This window comes from Nipponia nippon, unplaced genomic scaffold (assembly GCF_047370975.1).
Source record: "Nipponia nippon isolate SJK-2023a ecotype South Korea unplaced genomic scaffold, ASM4737097v1 scaffold_2, whole genome shotgun sequence".
NCBI classification, from domain to species: domain Eukaryota; kingdom Metazoa; phylum Chordata; class Aves; order Pelecaniformes; family Threskiornithidae; genus Nipponia; species Nipponia nippon.
The window spans coordinates 35,613,550-35,633,113 of NW_028262336.1; the positions used below are offsets into that span (position 1 = coordinate 35,613,550).

At 42.0% G+C, this 19,564-nt stretch overlaps 1 protein-coding gene across 1 annotated transcript in view; it reads left to right on the top strand.

The window, feature by feature from the left end:
* Nucleotides 1-18,173, top strand: part of PDXK (pyridoxal kinase) — a 52,496-nt gene extending 34,323 nt beyond the window's left edge. The window contains exons 4-11 of the mRNA XM_087758046.1: nucleotides 621-704; nucleotides 3,886-3,932; nucleotides 6,183-6,268; nucleotides 7,125-7,170; nucleotides 9,854-9,965; nucleotides 11,367-11,503; nucleotides 12,065-12,131; nucleotides 12,875-18,173. Of these exons, the coding sequence (XP_087614172.1) occupies nucleotides 621-704; nucleotides 3,886-3,932; nucleotides 6,183-6,268; nucleotides 7,125-7,170; nucleotides 9,854-9,965; nucleotides 11,367-11,503; nucleotides 12,065-12,131; nucleotides 12,875-12,987 (692 nt within the window). The 3' untranslated portion in view covers nucleotides 12,988-18,173. The remainder of the gene's footprint in view (nucleotides 1-620; nucleotides 705-3,885; nucleotides 3,933-6,182; nucleotides 6,269-7,124; nucleotides 7,171-9,853; nucleotides 9,966-11,366; nucleotides 11,504-12,064; nucleotides 12,132-12,874) is intronic.
* The last annotated feature ends 1,391 nt before the right edge of the window (nucleotides 18,174-19,564 follow it).

The window sequence follows — 19,564 nt, forward strand, 5'->3', positions numbered from 1 at the left end:
AAAATAAAGAAATTAATGATTAAATGAGAATATTGTGGTGCTAGCATTGTGATTAGGCCCTTGAGATATAATAAAACTTCTTTCTAGCTTATTTCACTGCTAAGCCTAGAAATAGGAATTTTATTGGTATATTGATCATTGCTCTAAAATATTCAAGATTAGTTCTCCATTGCAGTAATGTGTTGGAATGTATCAGCACCAACATTAATAATAATAAAAAAACCTGCTTTGAACCAGAATACAAGAAAAGCATATGAAATTTAAAATATTTCTCATTTACTACATGATGAATAGTACTGATTCGGACTGCTGTTTTGAAGAGAAGGAATGTTTTTTCCTTTCAGCCTGACCTTTTTCTATATATGTTAAAGCATTTTGAAGTTGTATGACCCCTTCATATACAACATACTTAGTAAATGGATTTTTAAGGTTGTATTTGTAGTTGTGCAAGCACTGTCTGAATTTGTCTTCCACCTATTATTCCTGAATGAAATACTAAAATGCCTTTGTTCTAAAAATACATTGTTCCAAAGAATGAGAAGTATGCAGGATTCCTATCCAAAATTAAAAAAAAGCGCGTTCATGAAAATAAACTTCAAAAGTGTCTTTTTTTCCCAAAGGGTATACAAGAGACACTTCGTTTCTTGAAATGGTGGTGGATATCGTCCAGGAGTTGAAGCAACAGAATTCTAACCTAGTATATGGTAAGGATGTGTATTACAATCCTTTCTGCTTCATCATTATGTATGCCCATCATTTTCATGTTTTAGGATGAAACACCGTTCTGATGTTACGCAGCATTTCACAACCACCTTGTGCTCTCATCTGTCTGGGACCAGCTGAGGCTTCAGTGAAGTTTTGTTTCAGCATTGCTTAAGTGTAGAGGGAGTTGGTTTTTTATCTTTCTGATTTTATGCCTTTCATTATGTTTCTTGCATTATGCTGTCCAAAGGAGAATGTGCCTTGAGGACTGATTGTCTGTATCAAAGAAAGGCTTGTAAAATCCCAGCCAGCTGCTGCTGTTCATAGTTCAGAGGCATAGGTTGTAGTACTGATAACTGAAGCCTCTCCTTGATTTCCAAGTCAGTCAAAAGCAGGATAGACTCTCCCATATTGCCCTGCCATGGTTTCATGTTACATCCCAGAAAAAGTGTCTTACTGTGCCGTATGAGCTTCATAACTTAGCTTAAACTCCAAGGCTTTTTTTAACTGTAGTGCCCTCTGCTAAGATTACCTAGGAGCACTCAAAGAGCAACAGACTCTAGCGACTGCTGTCATTGACATGTCATGTCAGGCTTAAACCTGTGAGAAAAGATTCTCCTCTTTCTTTCCTGACTCCCTGAGTGTTTCAGGACTTTTGAACATAACCAGCGTAGGCTTGAATTGAGCAAAACGTTTAGAGTACCAGGGCAAAGTCAGTGGGGATTTGGTGGGGTAAAAAGCTGCGAATGATGGTTCAAGCCTGTCATCTTCAGTTTCAGTAAACTGTGTGGTCAGGAAACACCTAGAATGGTCTGTAGCATTTGCAAGGTGTAATACTGCAGAGTGTGATATCTGATTTAAAATTAACAAAGCACCTTTCTCATTTAGAAAAATGTAGCAGTTATCTGCATGAGCTCGGGTTTTGTTGCTTTTTAGCCTTTATTAACACTGTTGCATTGACTAACGGCTTGACTAAACTGATCCCCTATGAGAGGGTGACCTGCTTAGTGGATGAGGGAAAGGCTGTGGATGTTGTCTACCTGGACTTTAGTAAAGCCTTTGACGCCGTTTCCCACAGTGTTCTCCTGGAGAAGCTGGCTGCTCATGGCTTGGATGGGCATACTCTTTGCTGGATAAAAAACTGTCTGGATGGCCGGGCCCAAAGAGTTGTGGTGCATGGAGTTATATCCAGTTGGTGGCCGGTCACGAGTGGTGCTCCCCAGGGCTCAGTATTGGGGCCGGTTCTGTTTAGTATTTTTATCAATGATTTGGATGAGGGGATGAAGTGCACCCTCAGTTAAGTTTGCAGCCGACACCCAGTTGGGTGGGAGTGTAGATCTGCTGGAGGGTGGGAAGGCTCTACAGAGGGATCTGAACAGGCTGGATCGATGGGCCAGGGCCAACTGTATGAGATTCGACAACGCCAAGTGCCGGGTCCTGCACTTGGGTCACAACAACCCCATGCAATGCGACAGGCTTGGGGAGGAGTGGCTGGAGAGCTGCCGGGAGGAAAAGGACCTGGGGGTGTTGGTCGACAGCCGCCTGAACATGAGCCGGCAGTGTGCCCCAGTGGGCAAGAAAGCCAATGGCATTGTGGCTTGCATCAGAAATAGCGTGGCCAGCAGGACCAGGGAGGTGATAGTGCCCCTGTACTCGGCGCTGGTGAGGCCGCGCCACGAATACTGTGTTCAGTTTTGGGCCCCTCACTACAAGAAGGACATTGAGGTGCTGGAGCGTGTCCAAAGAAGGGCACCGAAGTTGGTGAAGGGTCTAGAGAACAAGTCTTATGAGGAGCGGCTGAGGGAGCTGGGGTTGTTTAGTGTGGAGAAGAGGAGGCTGAGGGGAGACCTTATCGCTCTCTACAGCTACCTGAAAGGAGGTTGTAGTGAGGCGGGGATCGGTCTCTTCTCCCAAGTAACAAGCGATAGGACAAGAGGACATGGCCTCAAGTTGTGCCAGAGAAGGTTTAGATTGGATATTAGGAAAAATGTCTTCACCGAAAGGGCAGTCAGGCACTGGAACAGGCTGCCCAGGGAAGTGGTTGAGTGCCCATCCCTGGAGGTATTTAAAAGATGTGTAGATGTGGTGCTTAGGGACATGGTTTAGTGGTGGACTTGGCAGTGCTAGGTTAGCAGTTGGACTTGATGATCATAAAAGTCTTTTCCAACCTAAACGATTCTATGATTGTTAGGTTCTCCAGAGCCTTGTACTAGTAAGTGAAAGCTAAAAACTCTAATTGGATTATGAGCAGAAAGAAACATGTAGCTGTATAGTACAGGAAGGAAGTAGTCAGATGGTGTGAACACAGCTAAGCTAAGATCCTTTATTTTTAAATAAATAGATTATAATGTAAGGAAAATACTTCTAAAATGTAGAACAAGTTACCCTATTTTTACTCATAGAAACTTCCTTAAATACTGATTGGACATGGATTTCATATCTTTGGATTTGTATTTCTTTTTTATCTTGCTAAAAGCTCTTTTAATACAATGAACATTGTTCCTTTTTAAAGTACAAGGCTAGGCTGGTTCCATCCTCACTTTGAAATGGAGGGCACTTGGAATATGTTGTAAATATTGCTGATGATTCAGAACCTGTGCCAAATGTGTGTTAATATTATTACAGCGAGTATGAGTTTATGTACTTTGGCATGAATTTTCTTCTTGTTTCACTATAACACACATAATTTTTTTTATGTGTACACAGCAGTTTGGTGCATATGTTCAGCATGTTTCTTTTTAGACTAAAGTAAAAGTAGCACTCTTTTCACATCTATTAGTTTCTCCCACATTTCTTCCTCACCATACTACTATTCCAGACTTCTGGGTTGCGGAGTGAAGGGGAGGGCTCTCTGTGTTTTCCATAACAAAAGCCCCTTTACTCCCAGCAGTCAGACCCTCTCATCCTCGTCACCCTCAGACATAACATGGAAGCAGGTAGGAGAGGGTGACTACAGCCCTCTGACAGTTGTTTAAGACACATGGCCTACTCTTTTGGAATTGGCAGCCACCAGTTATAAATTTCAGGCTGAGCGTGCTCCAAGAGCTGTGAGAGTATATAAGCTACCAGGTGCTCAGTGCTGTTACATAGCCACTGTTACCTAAATGGTATTTTATGTTTTCCCTCCCACCAGGGTCTTTATAACTGTACCCTATTTCTAAAGCAAAATTTATTCTGTTACAGTATGCGATCCAGTGATGGGTGACAAATGGAATGGAGAAGGCTCTATGGTTAGTACTTGCCTGTTTGGATTCTCTGTATAGTGAATATCTGCTATATAAAGATGTATAAAGATTTATTAATTTTTAAACGCCAAAACTAAGCTACTTTACCTAAGCATGGCTTTGGATTCCAGCATCTATTAAGTTTGTACTTTCATTTCCTGTATTTGAATGAGTGTAGTATCTGGGAAGAATGATGGCTGCATAGCCTTGGGATTATTTCTCACTCTCTGCTGAGACAACAGGTGGAATACAGACCCTGTCCACAGGAAAATATCCCCCTGCTCCCCCTCCTTGTCTCACTGGAGTTCCCTCATCTTCTGTCAAGAGCTCTGTTTTGGCTGGTAGCCTGGCTGGCATTGTCCGCGGTCGTGTGAATTGACATACCACTTGAACCTAAATGAAGATGACTTATTTCGCTTGAGATCCAACAGCTGCTAGGCAGTGACAGTGATCAGTGACAGAAAGGTTCTGTGTGCCAATACCAGACTGCATACTGGCAAAGAAACATGCCTTTTTGATCAAAACTGGCAAATAATTTCAGTAAAAATGCAATGTGGGAACACATCAGCAATAATGATATTTTATGTTTTCTTCTGCCTTAGCTAGTCACGCACTATGAATTCCTCTTTGTCCTTGTACCTTTTTACAGTTTACCTGCTCATAAAACATCACATGAAGTAGCACCTAGTAATAAATTTGCCATTGCTTTTGTGTTCTATTCTTTCATTTTACATCTATTGCAATATTTATTGTCCTTGGCTTTTGCTAACAAGGCAGAGATCTAGCAGCTGTAGAGTCACCTTGCAAAGCTTTAGCTCTTGGGAGAAGTCATAACCATAGGCCTACCTATGTCTTTGGGTGGAAGGTAAGGTAGATGGAAGAAGAGGAGAATATTTAACAGGCAACCCACCAACTCATTCCTGCCATAAAAAGTAATAAAATCATTATTTAAAATGCCATGGTTCAGATGTGACCTAGTCTTGCATTTCCGTCTAAAGGCAGAGTCCCTGTGACATCATCGCTTCACCATGGCTGCGTGAGTGAGCTCAGTATCAGTATGACGGGTGTTCTGGTAGCACCTAGTGGTCAACACTGTGGTGGGGTTGTATCTGTTGCTGATACAATTGGAATGGGAGACAGTAACACATGGGCACGCGTACACACGCACCCTGCCCTGCGTAGCTTATGAGACTAACAGAGAAGATAAAACATGGACAAAAGGGGGTATTAATCCTGATTTAGCAAATGGGGTTCTGCCAGAGAATATCAGCTACTAGTAAACAATGAACTTTTATTAAAGGTTTTGTTAAATTGAGTTACAGCAGGATTCAGGAAGGTGAGGTGACCCCTGCACCCATCTAACCCAAACTCCTAGCTGAGCTCCAGTGTGTGCCAAAACAGCTGATGCTTTTCAGCTTTGAGTCTGAAGAGCATACAGGCTGGTGGGCTCCTGGTACGTCTTAGCATATGGCACCTGCTTAGACAACCAATCTCCCTTTGCTGATGGGCTGTATTTAGCTAACGAAGATGGGATAGAGATGGAACAGACAGGTGGAAAGGGGAGCGTTGGACCTCGTTACTTGAAGAGCTGATTCCACAGGCAGCGAAGTATGCTAGCGTTTGTTACACTTGGGTGCAACACAAGCAAACTATTTTTAATGTCCTTATCAGAACTGCTTTATAGATCAAGTTGTACTGAACAAATTACAAATCTGATTCCCGTTTACACATATTGATGTACAGCACACCCTAGAAATACTGCACTGAAAGAAGGAGGCAAAATAACACGTAGCATGGATGTTACTTGCTCCTAAGCCTCGCAATGCAACACAGTCAGTGTGGGCACACGCTGCCGCAGCAAAGGGCCTCTGTACTGTCGGTACAACAACAAAGCAGATTCTTTTGGAGGTAAGGACATGAGAAAAGGTTGGGACACTGTATTTCCTCATGCTGCTGTGTCACCTTGGTGAGAGGGAACCTGAAAGTTCTTCATCCAGGCACCTCTTCCTTTTAACGCTGCCAGCTTAGGTCCGTCTGCTTAGCGGTGCTTCCCATCGCCGCCGGTGAAAGAAGGGCTGTTGGTCGTGCTGTCACCAGCTGGAGGATGCACTGCCACGTTAGTTACCGCTGCATAACAGTACGCTGGGAGCTGTCAGGTTACTCGTGACGGCATCAATGGTAGTGGAGGGAAGGAGAGTTGCAGTCCCACATCTCAGATGCTGCTGACAACATTTGATGCTGTTTCTTCTCCCCTAGTATGTGCCCAAGGATCTCCTCCCAGTCTACAGGGACAAAGTTGTACCTGTTGCTGATATAATTACTCCTAACCAGTTTGAAGCTGAGTAAGTACTTATTTCCTTTTATAGCCAAATAAACTTGGGGATAAAAGCAGGGGAGACTGATACCCATGCTTTTATTTTCCAACCTAATCAATTCTATGGTTCTATGATGTGTCTCAATACCATGCCATATGTATGTATGTGTCGGGTTTTGGTTTTTAGCTGTTACTTCCAAGTGGTGCTTTTCAGCAAACCTCCAACTGTTCCATATTGAAACCAATAAAAAGTCTGGGAGTTATGCGAGGAAAAGATTTCTCTTGTTTTCTCTGGTCTCTCATTTTCATGATTACTTCTCGTTGTCTCCAGAGGCCTGTATCTAAGGCAGGTTGAAAAAATACCTCTCTTCCCTTCCCATCCTTCTCCATTCCTAGGAAAATTTTTGTTAAATGTCAGAATATTAAAACTGACATAGTTTGACTCAACCCCCCAAAATTAGATTCAGAAATACCACCATGGCAACATCTCATAGGAGTTAAGAATTTAATGCCTCCTGCCCGTCCTGTCTACATAGCTGTGGTGCTTTGGTGGGGAGATTATCTGTCATGATACATCACAGGCTGTCCTCCTGAGGGGAGGGAGCAGCTACATGGGGGATGGAGAGAAGACACTTGTGAGGGAATTTTATGATACAGGGATCTCTACAGGAGGCAGGTTAGGACTGGTGTGAGTCCGCTTCAGAAGCACTGTGTATCGGTGCACAGAACTTTTAGAGACAGCGGTCTGGTACAGCAGACCGTGTAGCTACAAACCGTTTAGGCCTGTACGGTGCAGTCTAAGCTTTCCTCCTTTCAAAGAGTTAAACAACGCAGTCATTGCCTGGAGAACTTGTGCTGTTTTAAGATTTCTGTTTCATTCTCAGGTTACTCACGGGCAGGAAGATTCACACGGAAAAAGAAGCTTTAGAGGTAAGTAGGCAAGGGGTGGGATGTGTAAGATCTCTTTCTGTATTCCTGCCTGCAGTGCTGCAGTTTGCCATTTGCCTTTAACCTTGAATCACTTTGGCCTCTATCCTTTCTCTCCATTTATCATTAAAGCTTGCGCACTCCAGGTGCAAAGCACTTTCTGTTCTAGTGCCAGACTTCTGAAGAAACTTCCCGAAAGACCTACAGATAAAGGCATTACAGCGGTAACGAGTAGATCTCTGTGAGCTTGTTTTGCTGCAGTGTAAGAAGGGTAGCAGCAGCAGCCGTGGCGAGTAACCCCACGCTGCCCTGGCTGGGGAGAAAGCCCCGGGTGACCCTGGGCGTTAGAAACCTGCGTGAGCCGCTCCCTCTGCTGTCCACATGCGAGTCGTGCAGAGTGCCCCGCGTTAGGGCAGCCGTTCCTCGTTCTCCCATGCAGGCTGTCTGCAAGGAGGAGAGCTCGCTAGCAAACTCTTACAAGGATTGATTGAACACGCTCTGAATCGCTTCCTGGCAGTGTTTGCCGGTGCTCTGTTTCACTTAAATTGACTCAAAGGGAATGAGACTTGGATTGCAAAAGGATAGATTGCATAGGTGAGAAACCAGACTGGGAGTCAGGGCCTTCGGGTGCTTCCTGGTGAAGGACGGACAAATCCACAGCACTGATAGCTGCTGCCATCGCCATACAGAGATGATAGATGGTCTGCAGGTACGCTGCATTGAGGTGTAAGGATTTACCCTTTTACACAAACCGAAGAAAATAAAAAGCTGCAGGGCGTGGTGATGAAGGACAAAATAGGAATATGGTTTTATTGGTGTCCTGAGAAGGGCTGAGCTCTTTGTTTTGTTGACTAGTCAAGTGCTTTCATAGTGGACTGATGTTATTTCTTCCAGTTTGGTTTCGAACTTCAAAGGAACACAAAATCTTTAAACAAACAGCAGCTGCAGTGGCACCCTGGAGAGTAGCTGGGGTCTGTCAGCCCAAATGTTTGTTGTTTTGGTTTTTTTTTTTCTTCCAGCAACGTCATGCAACGTGGGTTGATTACCATCTCTTCTCGCCAGGAAGCAGCTCCAAAGATCTCAGCTCTTTTAATTTTTTTTTCCTCCCCCCAGTTTTACATTACTCCACTGTGCTGGGCGAGGGTGATGAGCTGTGCTTCATGCCGCTAGCTGCTCACTACAACTCAGTTATCCTATTTTCATCCTCCCCAGTGGAACCACAGTCTTGAGAACAGCACTGTTGCATGAGCAGCCATTAGTTTTAAGTTTGCATATTTCAGCTGCAAACAGGAGTTGCATGTGCTAAGCAATTTAACAAGTTAGTTTTCTGACAGTCTGTCTGGTTCATGTGATAGCTCTTATTTGTGATGGGTTTTAAAAAAATCTCTTCTAAAGAGATGGAATTATACTTAGGAATGGAAACATTTTTAAAATAGTTGCTTGCAGGATATTATATTTTAATCTGTCTATTTCCCCAGCTGCATGTCATATATAGGTCTATCCTTCTGAGTAATAATCCATGCTGGAATTTGTCCCCTTTGGAAGTGGTAGGAATTCTGGCATCGATTTCCATGGTGACAAGCTTTCATTCATTTCTTTAGCAAGACTAGTGATGACAGTATGGTCTTCTAACATAAAATTAAATATGATGTAATATTAATGTAGAAGGGGCTAAGTCCTACAACTAGAAATACTGGTGATTAGGTTCTTGGTGAACTGTGACAGAGAAATGAAATTGAGTTTAATGTTACTTCACAGGTTGATTATGTCAGCATATGCTGGTGGATTTACTGCTTCTTTAAAACATAACCGATGTCTGTGCAAAGAGGTCTGACAGTTGAAGAAACTTGGAGGCTTAGACAAGAAAGAAAAGCAATGGAGAATTAAAAAATAGCAGAAATAAATCTTTATCATTCAGCTGCTCATGAGTCATAGCTAGCCTGAGAGGATTTTTAGTTAAGCTCTTCTGGGGAAATTAATATTTTGTCTGTATTTTATGCCAAACTCATTATTGAAGTCATTCTTTCTTCTGTGAAATCCAAGTCACTTCTGTAGCAACCAATTGTGATGTCAGAAGTAGAGTATTAAGGAGTTTAAGTGAGGAACACACAGAGTAGAAATACACCTGCAAAGGTACATAATTTACAGGTGTAATTTGGGGTTTGAAACGGAATGAGAAAAGAAGATTGAGACAGGCTTGTGCCTCTGATTTAGCTCTTTAACTCTTCATTTTTGCTAACTCTTAAAATAGTAGCCAAATAAGACTTCATGACCTGGAGTTACTGGCTTTCTAGCAAGTGTTTCAAGATGCCAGCTCAGTTGCGTGGGTCTCTATATTTGTTCTCTTATTCTTTTGATAATATATTCTGAAAACATGATGCAGACAAAAATTCTGATCACAGCTGAAACAGAGTGTTCTTTTCAGAGGAGCATCCAAAGATAATACAAACAGAAGACGCTTGTATATTTTAACAAGTATGTACGTTTAAATGCGGATGTTTTCATTCCCCTATTTCAAATTAATTCCCCTAATTCAAGTGAATTCTTTGAGTAGAAACTGGTTTTTCCTCTTTACAAAAGATGACAAAGTCAGGTGCTTGTCAGAAATGCTCAGTACTATGAATGATGCAAGGTTTAATCAACACACATTGCAGTCACTGATTCCTGCCTTTTTGCACATGGCAAGGTAATGGATATGCTCCATGCCATGGGACCAGAGACTGTGGTGATCACAAGCTCAGACCTACAGGCGCCTCTAGGAAACGACTACCTAATTGCTCTGGGAAGCCACAGAAAAAGTAAGTCATGAACTCGTTCATTAAACTGTGCTTTCTTTTAACCTTTTCTGTGCTTTCAGTTACTTTTCTAAGAAGTAGTTTCATCAGACCCGTCTGTAGTGCATGGAAGGAGCTTAGATCCCTAAGTGAATTTCTTCTCCTACAGTAATATCAGAGAGTGGTAAGAATGGGGCTGCTCCATGAGGGGAGACAAGCTGGGAGCGGAGCATGATCATAGCAGAGGCAGAGCACTGCCCTCACCAGCAGGGCACAGGCCCACAGTATCTGAATAAGGTGAGCAGAACAGGGGTGGTGATGGTGGACAGGTCCCATTGGCAGTCCTGTGATTGCTGGAGAAAGGTGAGACAAGCCAGGTCCAAGATTAATCTGGAAAAACCCAATCAGTAAGCAAGAACAGCAGGGCTGTACACAGGTACATCTACAGCACAGCTCAGGCAAGGACGCTTGCACCCGGGATGAGCTTCCGTGCAGCTCCTGGGTAGGTGGGCAGAGGGTGCATGGGTGGAGGATGTCCTAGGTGAGGTTGATCAGGGCTGTTAAAGCCCCTAGTAGCGGTCCTGACAAGTAGTAGTAGTAGTATAAAACAGGAACTTTGAATGTTTTGAATGCTTTTATGAAAAGTTATACTGTCCTGTTAGCAGATTGTTCCTCCCCTGGGAGGTTGTAAAATGTCCTTCTGCTTCTTCTCTATATCCCCTTCTATACCGTCACCAAGATTCACTGTGTGTTTGGACTGTCGCAGGATGTTTTTACCTGAGAAGGGCATAGCTATGTGGGATGGTATATGATCTTATTTTCTTGTTCACCTAAGGGGTCTAAATGTGGGCATCACATTCTGGACTGCTGAGAGACCGAAAAAGTCTTGATATTTGAAACAGATTCCACCAAGAATCAGTCAGTGGGTCTTAGCACTCAGTACATGCTAGGTCTGGAATAAGTCTGGTTATTCCACTGGTGATTACAATATGGCACATGGATCAGATATTCTCTGTTGATGTCTACAGCTGCTCTTGTGCCTCCATACAACCCAGAGATACTCTAGGTTAGGATTTGGGATGCCCCATCTAGGATTCAGCAGTCTCCATAAATAGGTGGTTTCCTGAGCAAGCTGCTGCTGCTGTCTGAATGAATATAGGTGGCTCTCAATCCTTCATGAAAATGAAGATGCTCCCTATTAAGTGAAGTATGTACGGTATATAAGTTGTAAATGCTATCCCCACTTGGCAAAGTTTTGAAAGGTTGCACCTTTTAAAAGAGCTGGTACAAAGTTTACAATACTCCTTAGCATCTTTACGTTCCAGACAACAAAGGAATTCAAATCTGGTGATCACTTTTAAATTATAGTAAATGCTATTGTATTAATTGCTGGGTCTGTTACTTAACTGTTTATTTGTGTTGTAGCTAAAGCAGATGGTACGAAGATAACACAAAGAATTCGAGTGGAGTCTCCTAAAGTGGATGCTGTTTTTGTTGGAACAGGAGACTTGTTTGCTGCTATGCTGTTGGCATGGACACATAAGCATCCGAACAATTTGAAGGTGTGGGAGAAGTTATTCGTCTCTTTGCAAGTTCAGACTATGTTTCTTTTTTTTTCCCATTACTTTTAATTTATGACATTATTTAGAAACTCTCTTCTGTTTTGGCTTTTTTTCCTCACCTCGGAGGAAAAAAAGCAGAATTTCCGTTTTGCCAAAGCATTTTAGCTTGTACAACTTTGGATGGTCATCTTCAGTTACATGGATTTTGTGATTTTGCCAAATAAGATGTTCGAGAGAGAGAGAGGCTGCATACAAGTTTGTAATTACACTTTTTACCCTCACTTCATAATAAGCACTGAAAATAATTTATCAGATCTATTTTTACGTTTCTTTCCCCTAAGCACCTAGAGTCCTTGATACGGGTGTATGGTTTCTAATACCTGTTTTGGGAGAATTAAGAGAGTCTAAAATTTTTTTTCCCAAACTCTACATTATATAGTTATCATTCTGTTTGAGTCTTGTCAGTCATGTTTGTCTTTTAATAGCAGTGTTTTTGAAATAATAATATTAAACTAGGCAGCTGAAATTTTACTAAAACCTGAATATATTATGTTAACGCAGGTGGCATGTGAAAAGACTGTGTCAGCCATGCAACATGTTCTGCAAAGGACCATTAAGAGTGCAAAAGGTAATTCATTCAAACCTTGTTCCCTTGTTCTGTCTGGATTTGCATCAGAAGAAACATTATAAGAGCTTTCTGGGTTTCCTGACTAAAGGCAGCCCTCGGTGCAGAAGCAGCCAGGGAATTTACAGAATGAGAGCTTGGTAGTCTTGTCAGTGCGTGTTCCTTACTGTGTCCTCCAAGCCTGTTTTTGACAACACCCGACTGAAGATGTCACTGTTCAGCTTGTAGTGGGACTACAATCATGCTGACTGCGCTTGACCGCATTGCAAAACCCTAGCAGAAGAACTTGAAGAAATGCTGAGTTTGACGTGCCAGAGAGCTGCTGTTTTAAGTGTAGCTCGCTCACTTTCCCTTTGAGTCCGTGTGTTTAGTATTGAGAGGGGTTTATCAACTAGCAAACTGTCTGTTTGCTGTGTTGGCTAGGTGAGGAGCGTTTTTTTTTCAGCTTCTCTCCCCTTGGAGTTCCCATGTCTTTCAGTTCCTAAGGAGATCCAGATGGGATCTGTGGGTTCTCAGAGCATGCCTGTGTCACTTTCACACAGCAGAGCCATGTCTGTTTCCTGGAGAGAGGTGCAGAACAGGGATGATAGGAAATCGCAGTGCTGACTTGGATCTTCCACCTTGGAAGCCTTTAGCAGGGGGTAGTAAGGGGAGGAGGGTAGAAAAAATAGGGGGGTAACAGAACAATGTAACTTGTTTCTTGTTATACTGCTGTTTTTAATGACATTCTGATGTCATCTTTTTAGCACAAGCTGGAGAAGGAAACAAACCAAACTCAGCCCAGCTGGAACTGAGAATGGTCCAGAGCAGAAAGGACATAGAAAACCCAGAGATCATAGTGAAAGCCACCGTGTTATAAAGGCTGTATGTCTCCAATAACGCACAATGTATTGATGTCCTCATTTCTTCCCTGTAAATTGTAATATTTGCCTTAGATCTGTGACAGAAACCTGACTTTCATGAAATAGTGCCCAGCATAGGCAGATATCCACTCTCAAACATATGTGCTGGCCTTGCTCAGTTTTAAAAACAAAACAGTTAGTGTGCATTGAAGCATATTACCAGGTATCAAAATGGCTGTCAAATTCACTTAGTCTGTGTAATTACCCAGGGCAAGAGAGTACAATGTTCCTGCCTTGCCAAAAACTTTAGATGTGAATTTGCTAACGGAATGCTTGACTGACTGGAAAATATATTTCAAGATGGTATCTAGTGCCAATGGAGCTGGCTCCATGCTCCCTTTTCCTGGAGATGTCGGGTTACCTACTCGGGTATTCAGCATCTCAGCTGCTATGAAACTAAGCAGGGTTAAAACTACACACAAAGTTCTGGTTGTGTGTAGGAGTACTTTGAAGATGTTTGGCATTTAAGTACTCTGAAGCGACCTTGAGGTGTCGTTCACGTTACTGATAACTGCTCCTGTTTCTTGTCTGTGAACAGCTGTACAGTTTCAGTTTTTGCAGGTACTGGCTGCTTATTTCTAATGTCTGTGGGTGTCCACATGATTTTCTTCCAAAAGCTGCTCCAGAAACATCTTCATTAATAAGAGAATATCTTTATTCAGTAGCACTGGTTAGAAGTTTGTAGTTCTACCTCTGAGGCCAGGTTTGATTCTTTCTTTAGTTTTTAACTAAGGACAAACATTCTGTAAGGACAGAAGAGAAAGCAGATCTTACCCTGAAAGCTGGCTACCCTAGTTTCTTCTTCATGCGTGGATGTATTTACAAACTACATAGGGCACTTCCACTTAACAACAGTGAGCACTACTGGCAGGCTTATCAACGAAGCAATATTTTTAGTTTAGTAAGGTTTAGTACGTTACATATGTTTACCAAATGCAGTGAAACATATAAAATTAACTTGTTCATAATGTAAGTCTCTGCAGCCTACAATGATTAGAGATGATAGAAATGCATTATTATTAATGCATCTTTATTTCAAAATTCTGCTTCATAAGGCTTCAAAATGGGATTCTTAATAATTTCAGCGTCCTATACATCACAGCCCCATATTATACCAGTAGGGCAGATATGCTGACAGGTGCTGACCGCTTATACTTCCGTACGATTTCTGTATGGGACTGAGGTTCTTGCTTCTCCCAAGATGAGGTCTAGTGTGTTGTTAAATCCAAATTCAGTTGATGAGCTTTATTTGTCTCAGATGGCATAGGGAGATTAAAATTGCATTTCTGCTTGCAGTGACATGAAGCAAATCTGCATTCGAGGAAAGGGCTGAGTTTTTCTTGATTACCTGAGTATGCTCAGGAAACTCACTCTTGGGCATCTCCCAGATACCGTTCCTGCATCTTCCTCATCGCACCTGCCTAACTGATAGTGTCACTTGCATAGCTTGGGAGTCCCCAGAAGAGCTACTTTGGAGATTGCTTTGGCCACTGAAGTCTTCACTTATCCCACCATTTTTGTGGATTTTCTGCCATTGTAAAAGTTAATTGGTTTCACCTAGTAGAAGAGTATTTTATCCTTAAAGTGATTTTTTAGCTGAATAGATTTTTTTTTGTAGAGTAAGATTTCATAATTAATACATCTCTGAAATCCCTCATTTTCAGTATCGCTGAAGCAAATTAAGAGACGAACAGGTTTTGCAGTAGCTGTAAGAGGCAAACTTCATGCTTTCACTCTCAACAACTAATAATAATATTATTTCCTCTCATGCATTTGGCATTAAAAATGAAAAAAAAAAAAAAACCCAAAACTCAGATGACTTGAGAATTTTAAGGAGGGGAAAAAAAAAAACACAAATGACCTACAACACGTGACTCTACTGCCACAGTTTTTAGTAACCACTGCCATGAAATAACTTTCTAGCAATAAATAATTTTGGTGATGTGCACAGTTGCTAAAATTAGCAGTCAGTAACAGAGACGAGCTCATGGCTGATATCCAACATGTAAAAAGATATGAACTATCTTAACAGTGTGTGTAAATATCTGATGGGAAGCACTGAAGAAGAAGGAGCCAGGCTCTTCTCAGTGGTGCCCAGCAAAGGGGTAACAGACAATGGGCACAAATGGAAATACAGGAAATTCCATTTAAACATTAAAAAAATATAGTTCACTGTGAGGGTGATCAAACGTTGGCACAGGTTGCCCAGAGAGGTTGTGGAGTCTCCATCCTTGGAGATATTCAAAACCTGACTGAATGTGGCCCTGAGCAACCTGCTATACTTGACCCTGCTTGCACAGTGGGGCTGGACTAGATGATCTCCAGAGGTCCCTTCCAACCTCAACCATTCTGTGATTCTGTGAAGTACAATGAATTGCCTTTATTTGCAGTGCTGTATTTTTAAATTGATGCAAATGGGTTTTTTTCTTCCCGAGACAAACTTCCAGATAGGCTAGGAAATAGCTCAGTATTAATAATTTGCCCCCTTTTTAGATAAGCTGCTTTTTGCTTGGGCAGTTGTGCCAGTAATGCAATTGCCTTTTTTGAGATAGTTGCTTTCAGCAAAGGTAGTTAAATACTGTAGCTGGCGATGCATTTCAACAGTTGAACACAAAAGGATTTTAACTGTTTCTAGCATTGATTAAAGAAGTGTTGCATGCCATATTCCAAACATAACTATAAGTTTATTTATCTTTTAAAATTATACTATTTCACGTGGAAGTGTATAATCGCTACCATCCTCTTGGGAGGAAGGGATCAACATACTGAACTCCCCTGCCTGTGCATATCACGGTCGACTTTGTGGCATTATGCTTGACACCCTCACCCAGCTGTATCCAGTTTTGCAGCTCCTATGGGTCACATATAAAAATCTTCAGATGGCCAAGCTTTGAGACCTCTACTGTGTCCCTCAGATTGCCAAGAATTAGATGAATCCCAGGAGCAGTTCACATGCAGTAAATGACATTTGATTTCTGCGGTCCCATGGCTCCAGCACAGATCTTAGCTGGCTCTGGAAGTGGCTCCTGGTGCACTGTCTCCTACAGCCAGGGCTGTGGATTGCTCGGCACCCCCTGCACCAGCATTAGCTTCATTGCCAGTCACGGAACATGGCCTGGCTCGGGAGCTGCATGGGGCCTAATTGCGAGCCATATGGTGGCCATCCCTGCACTAGTGCAGTGCAAAATTGAGGTTCTTCAGTTCTTCACATCAGGGGATCAACAGGAGAGAGAAGCTCAAAATTGGCCTTTTAATTTTTATTTAAGCAGCAATAAGTATGCACAGTCAAAATTTGCTGTCAAAGAAACCCTACCTGTTGTAAACATGTACGACAGAAAAGCCCTTTTAGTAAGCGTGAGACAGCACAATTCGTTTTGCCACTAAAAAAATGGGCTTTCACAAGGGAATTGAGAGTAAGGCAAGGGCTGGTTTTTTTCTGAAATAAAGCAGCTTGGAATTTAGGAAACTTAAAGCTACCTTGCAAACAAGATCTTTTTCTGTAAACCATAATGAACTGTGATCTTGCCATAAAAGAGTAAGTGATGTGTTTGTTGGAGCAGCTTATACCTGTCAGGTGTGATCTTTACCCACTGCTTCAAAGAATGGATCAGTTCAGTAATTCACCCCTTCCTTAGAATCTGTGACATGTCCATGTTAAAAAAAAAAAAAAAAAAAAGTATAATGATACTAATGTGCTCAATTTGCAAAAGTTCATATTGCGCAGTAGCTGCATTCTGTAGCAATGGGCTGCTAGCTTCTGCTTAAGTCCCCAGGAGTTGCTCATGTGATATCTGTTTTAAACTCGCACTGACCTGATCTAAATTAGGTCAGGTTTATGTCTTCAGTGAAGAATTGGGCTTAACATCTCTTGCCAGGAACAAACATCAGAAATTATCTGTAAATATGTTCTGTAGCTAACGTTTTGTAGTCACAACAGGCTAACAGGTATTTTTACATGTCAAGGTATACATACTTAATACTTGGATGCATTTTCATTTGTTCAGAATTACACAGCGCTTTTTCATAATGCTTGCAGAACAAAATTCAAAGACTCAGCACAGTCCTGTCCAATCTTTTATCCTCTCCTCCTGCATATAATACCTGTATCTATTTCTGTGTTCCTACTGTCTTTCTGGTGCAGCTGGAAAGTGTCTCAGTATTAGACAGCTGTCCACTATTTATTTAAGGGTTTGGAGAAGACTTGTCAGGGTTGTCTGATCCACTTACAGATCCTTAGGTAACGAAAAATGGTTAGCCTAAACTAGTTTAGGTCCCAACTGATTACAGAAGCACTTTAGCCCAGAGAGTGGAGTCAGTAACTAATGGATAATCTTCCATGACCGTCCTAACAGCATGAAAGGTGTCTGTAACCCACCAGTCCAGCATTCACCAGTTCGGGACTGCTAACTTCACTGCCACGCGTACGTGTGAAGTTAGCAGCGAAGGATGCTTCTAATGCTGAAGTACACGTACGCATGGGAGCGGTGAATGCTTTGTGTTTGTGTCCAGTCAACTTCCCCACCATTCTTTCTTTTTGCTTACTGGAAGTAATTTATGTTGGATCCCCTTTTTTCTGGAATGAACTTTGCAGTGTATGTGGTCAGCCATTTTGATTACTGCAAAGGCACTCATTTGCGGAGCCATCGTGCAGGAGAGACCAAAAGTTGTTTACAAACGATCTTCTCTATTCTGGGCCCGGATTAGTCTCTACATGCTTAAAATTCCCATGTACCTCTTTGGGAGATGTGCATAAAGACATTGTGCTAAAATCAATGCTATTCACACTCAACATAAACATCTAAGAAATCTGCAGTATGAATTGCTAACGTTAATGTTTGTTTGCTGATTTTTATCATAATTGGGAGAAATCTATAGTCAATGTGTTATACAAAAGAATCGGAGGACCAAGGTTTCCAGCTACTCATACTGCCTTTTTGAGTATCTTAACTGTGTCTTGATTGGATTGTGTTAATTTGTTGTCTGAGACTGTTACGGTGATTGTATTGATTTATTTTATTTTAAAATATATGGCAAGGAAGATTGTAATAAAAGCATCTACATTTAATATACCGTGGACACACAAATTGTTAGATCCTATTTTTGAATGTTAGTTGTTTCAGAATTAAACAGAACAAGAACAGTTTGATAGTCTTGCTGAATAAAGTGGATGTAATTACAGGTTTCCTTAGTTATATCCTAGTATAGAGAAAGGGTAGTTAATGGAAGACCGCACGTTGTGTGCTGTAATCATCTCATTGTAAGATAGTAGGTATGTGGAAGTGAGTAACATCCTTGTTGTCTTAGGGTTTTTTTTTTTTTTAAAGAAGTTTCATGGGAAGACAACTACTGGCATTCTGCACCACCGCTCTTGTATGCCTCTTACTTGCATGTGTAGGATCTCTCGGTGTTGTGCTCTTCATTCCTGCATACAAGGTGAGAAGAGGGACTTGGAATAAGAACCACAACTCATTTTGAGGTCTGTTTCTTGCGCAGCATTTAGCTGCACTCCACAGAGTCATTTTTATCTTACTGCGTGGGTTAGAGCATACAAGACCACAGAGTAGGAAACAATTGTTCCTGCATGTCAGAACGAGTGCTTCTGTTAGCACTCTGCAGCGTCTCTTTTGCAAGAGGAAGAGAGGAGGTACCCAGTTTAACGAGAGCACTGGTTGATGGAGAAGGTGCTACGTCATTATGCTTATGCCCGCTGGAGAAGTTTGGCTTATACTAAAGAAAACCACCTCTCCTGAGTAAAGGTCCGTGCCCATTTAAAGAGCACTTTTAGAAGCTGAGACATATGTGTTACAAATTTTGGTCACCCTGAAACCAAAATATTTCTTCATAAATGGAAACACAACCCCTTCTTTTACATCCCATTGCAGCCTTACTAACTCATTGACGAGTCGTTGAACTCCTATTAGAACCACAGGAGGAGATTATTCAGAGAGCTGTTCTTCATGAAAGACATTTGCTTCTGGTAAGTGAGAGCCTACTGCTGAACAGTTTTGTAGCTTTCTAAAACATGTCCATTAAAGACACATACCAGCCATGGAAACTAAGCTTTGAGATGTTCAATCACAGCCCCCAAAATAGCTCTTCCCTTTTAAATAAATGAGTAAAAGAGTGAGTTTATACACGCATGCAGGAGCAGATTTAAGGTGAATCTACGAGGTTCAATCAGAAACTGGAAGACTGTGCCCTAAGTGCCCGGCAAAGGGTGTTGAATGCAGACTGCAAGGGAGCTGCTATTGTCAGCACACTTTTTCGGGAGAGTCCAAGCTAGTTCTCACATTTTCCAGGAGAGAAGGATGCAGTTTGGCTTTCGACAGCCTAGGAAAGCTCCCATCTGCTTCACCGGGAGACCAGTGCCAGGTGACAGCGCCAGCGCCACCAGCCACCAGTTTGGTGCTTTTACTGCTCCAGCAGCAATGGACGTCGAGGCAAATGGGATGCTCCCAAGTAAGCACGCATTCCTGACTTAGTGCCTCCACAGCGCAAATAATAGTAATAAATCCACAATTTGCAGAGCAGTGA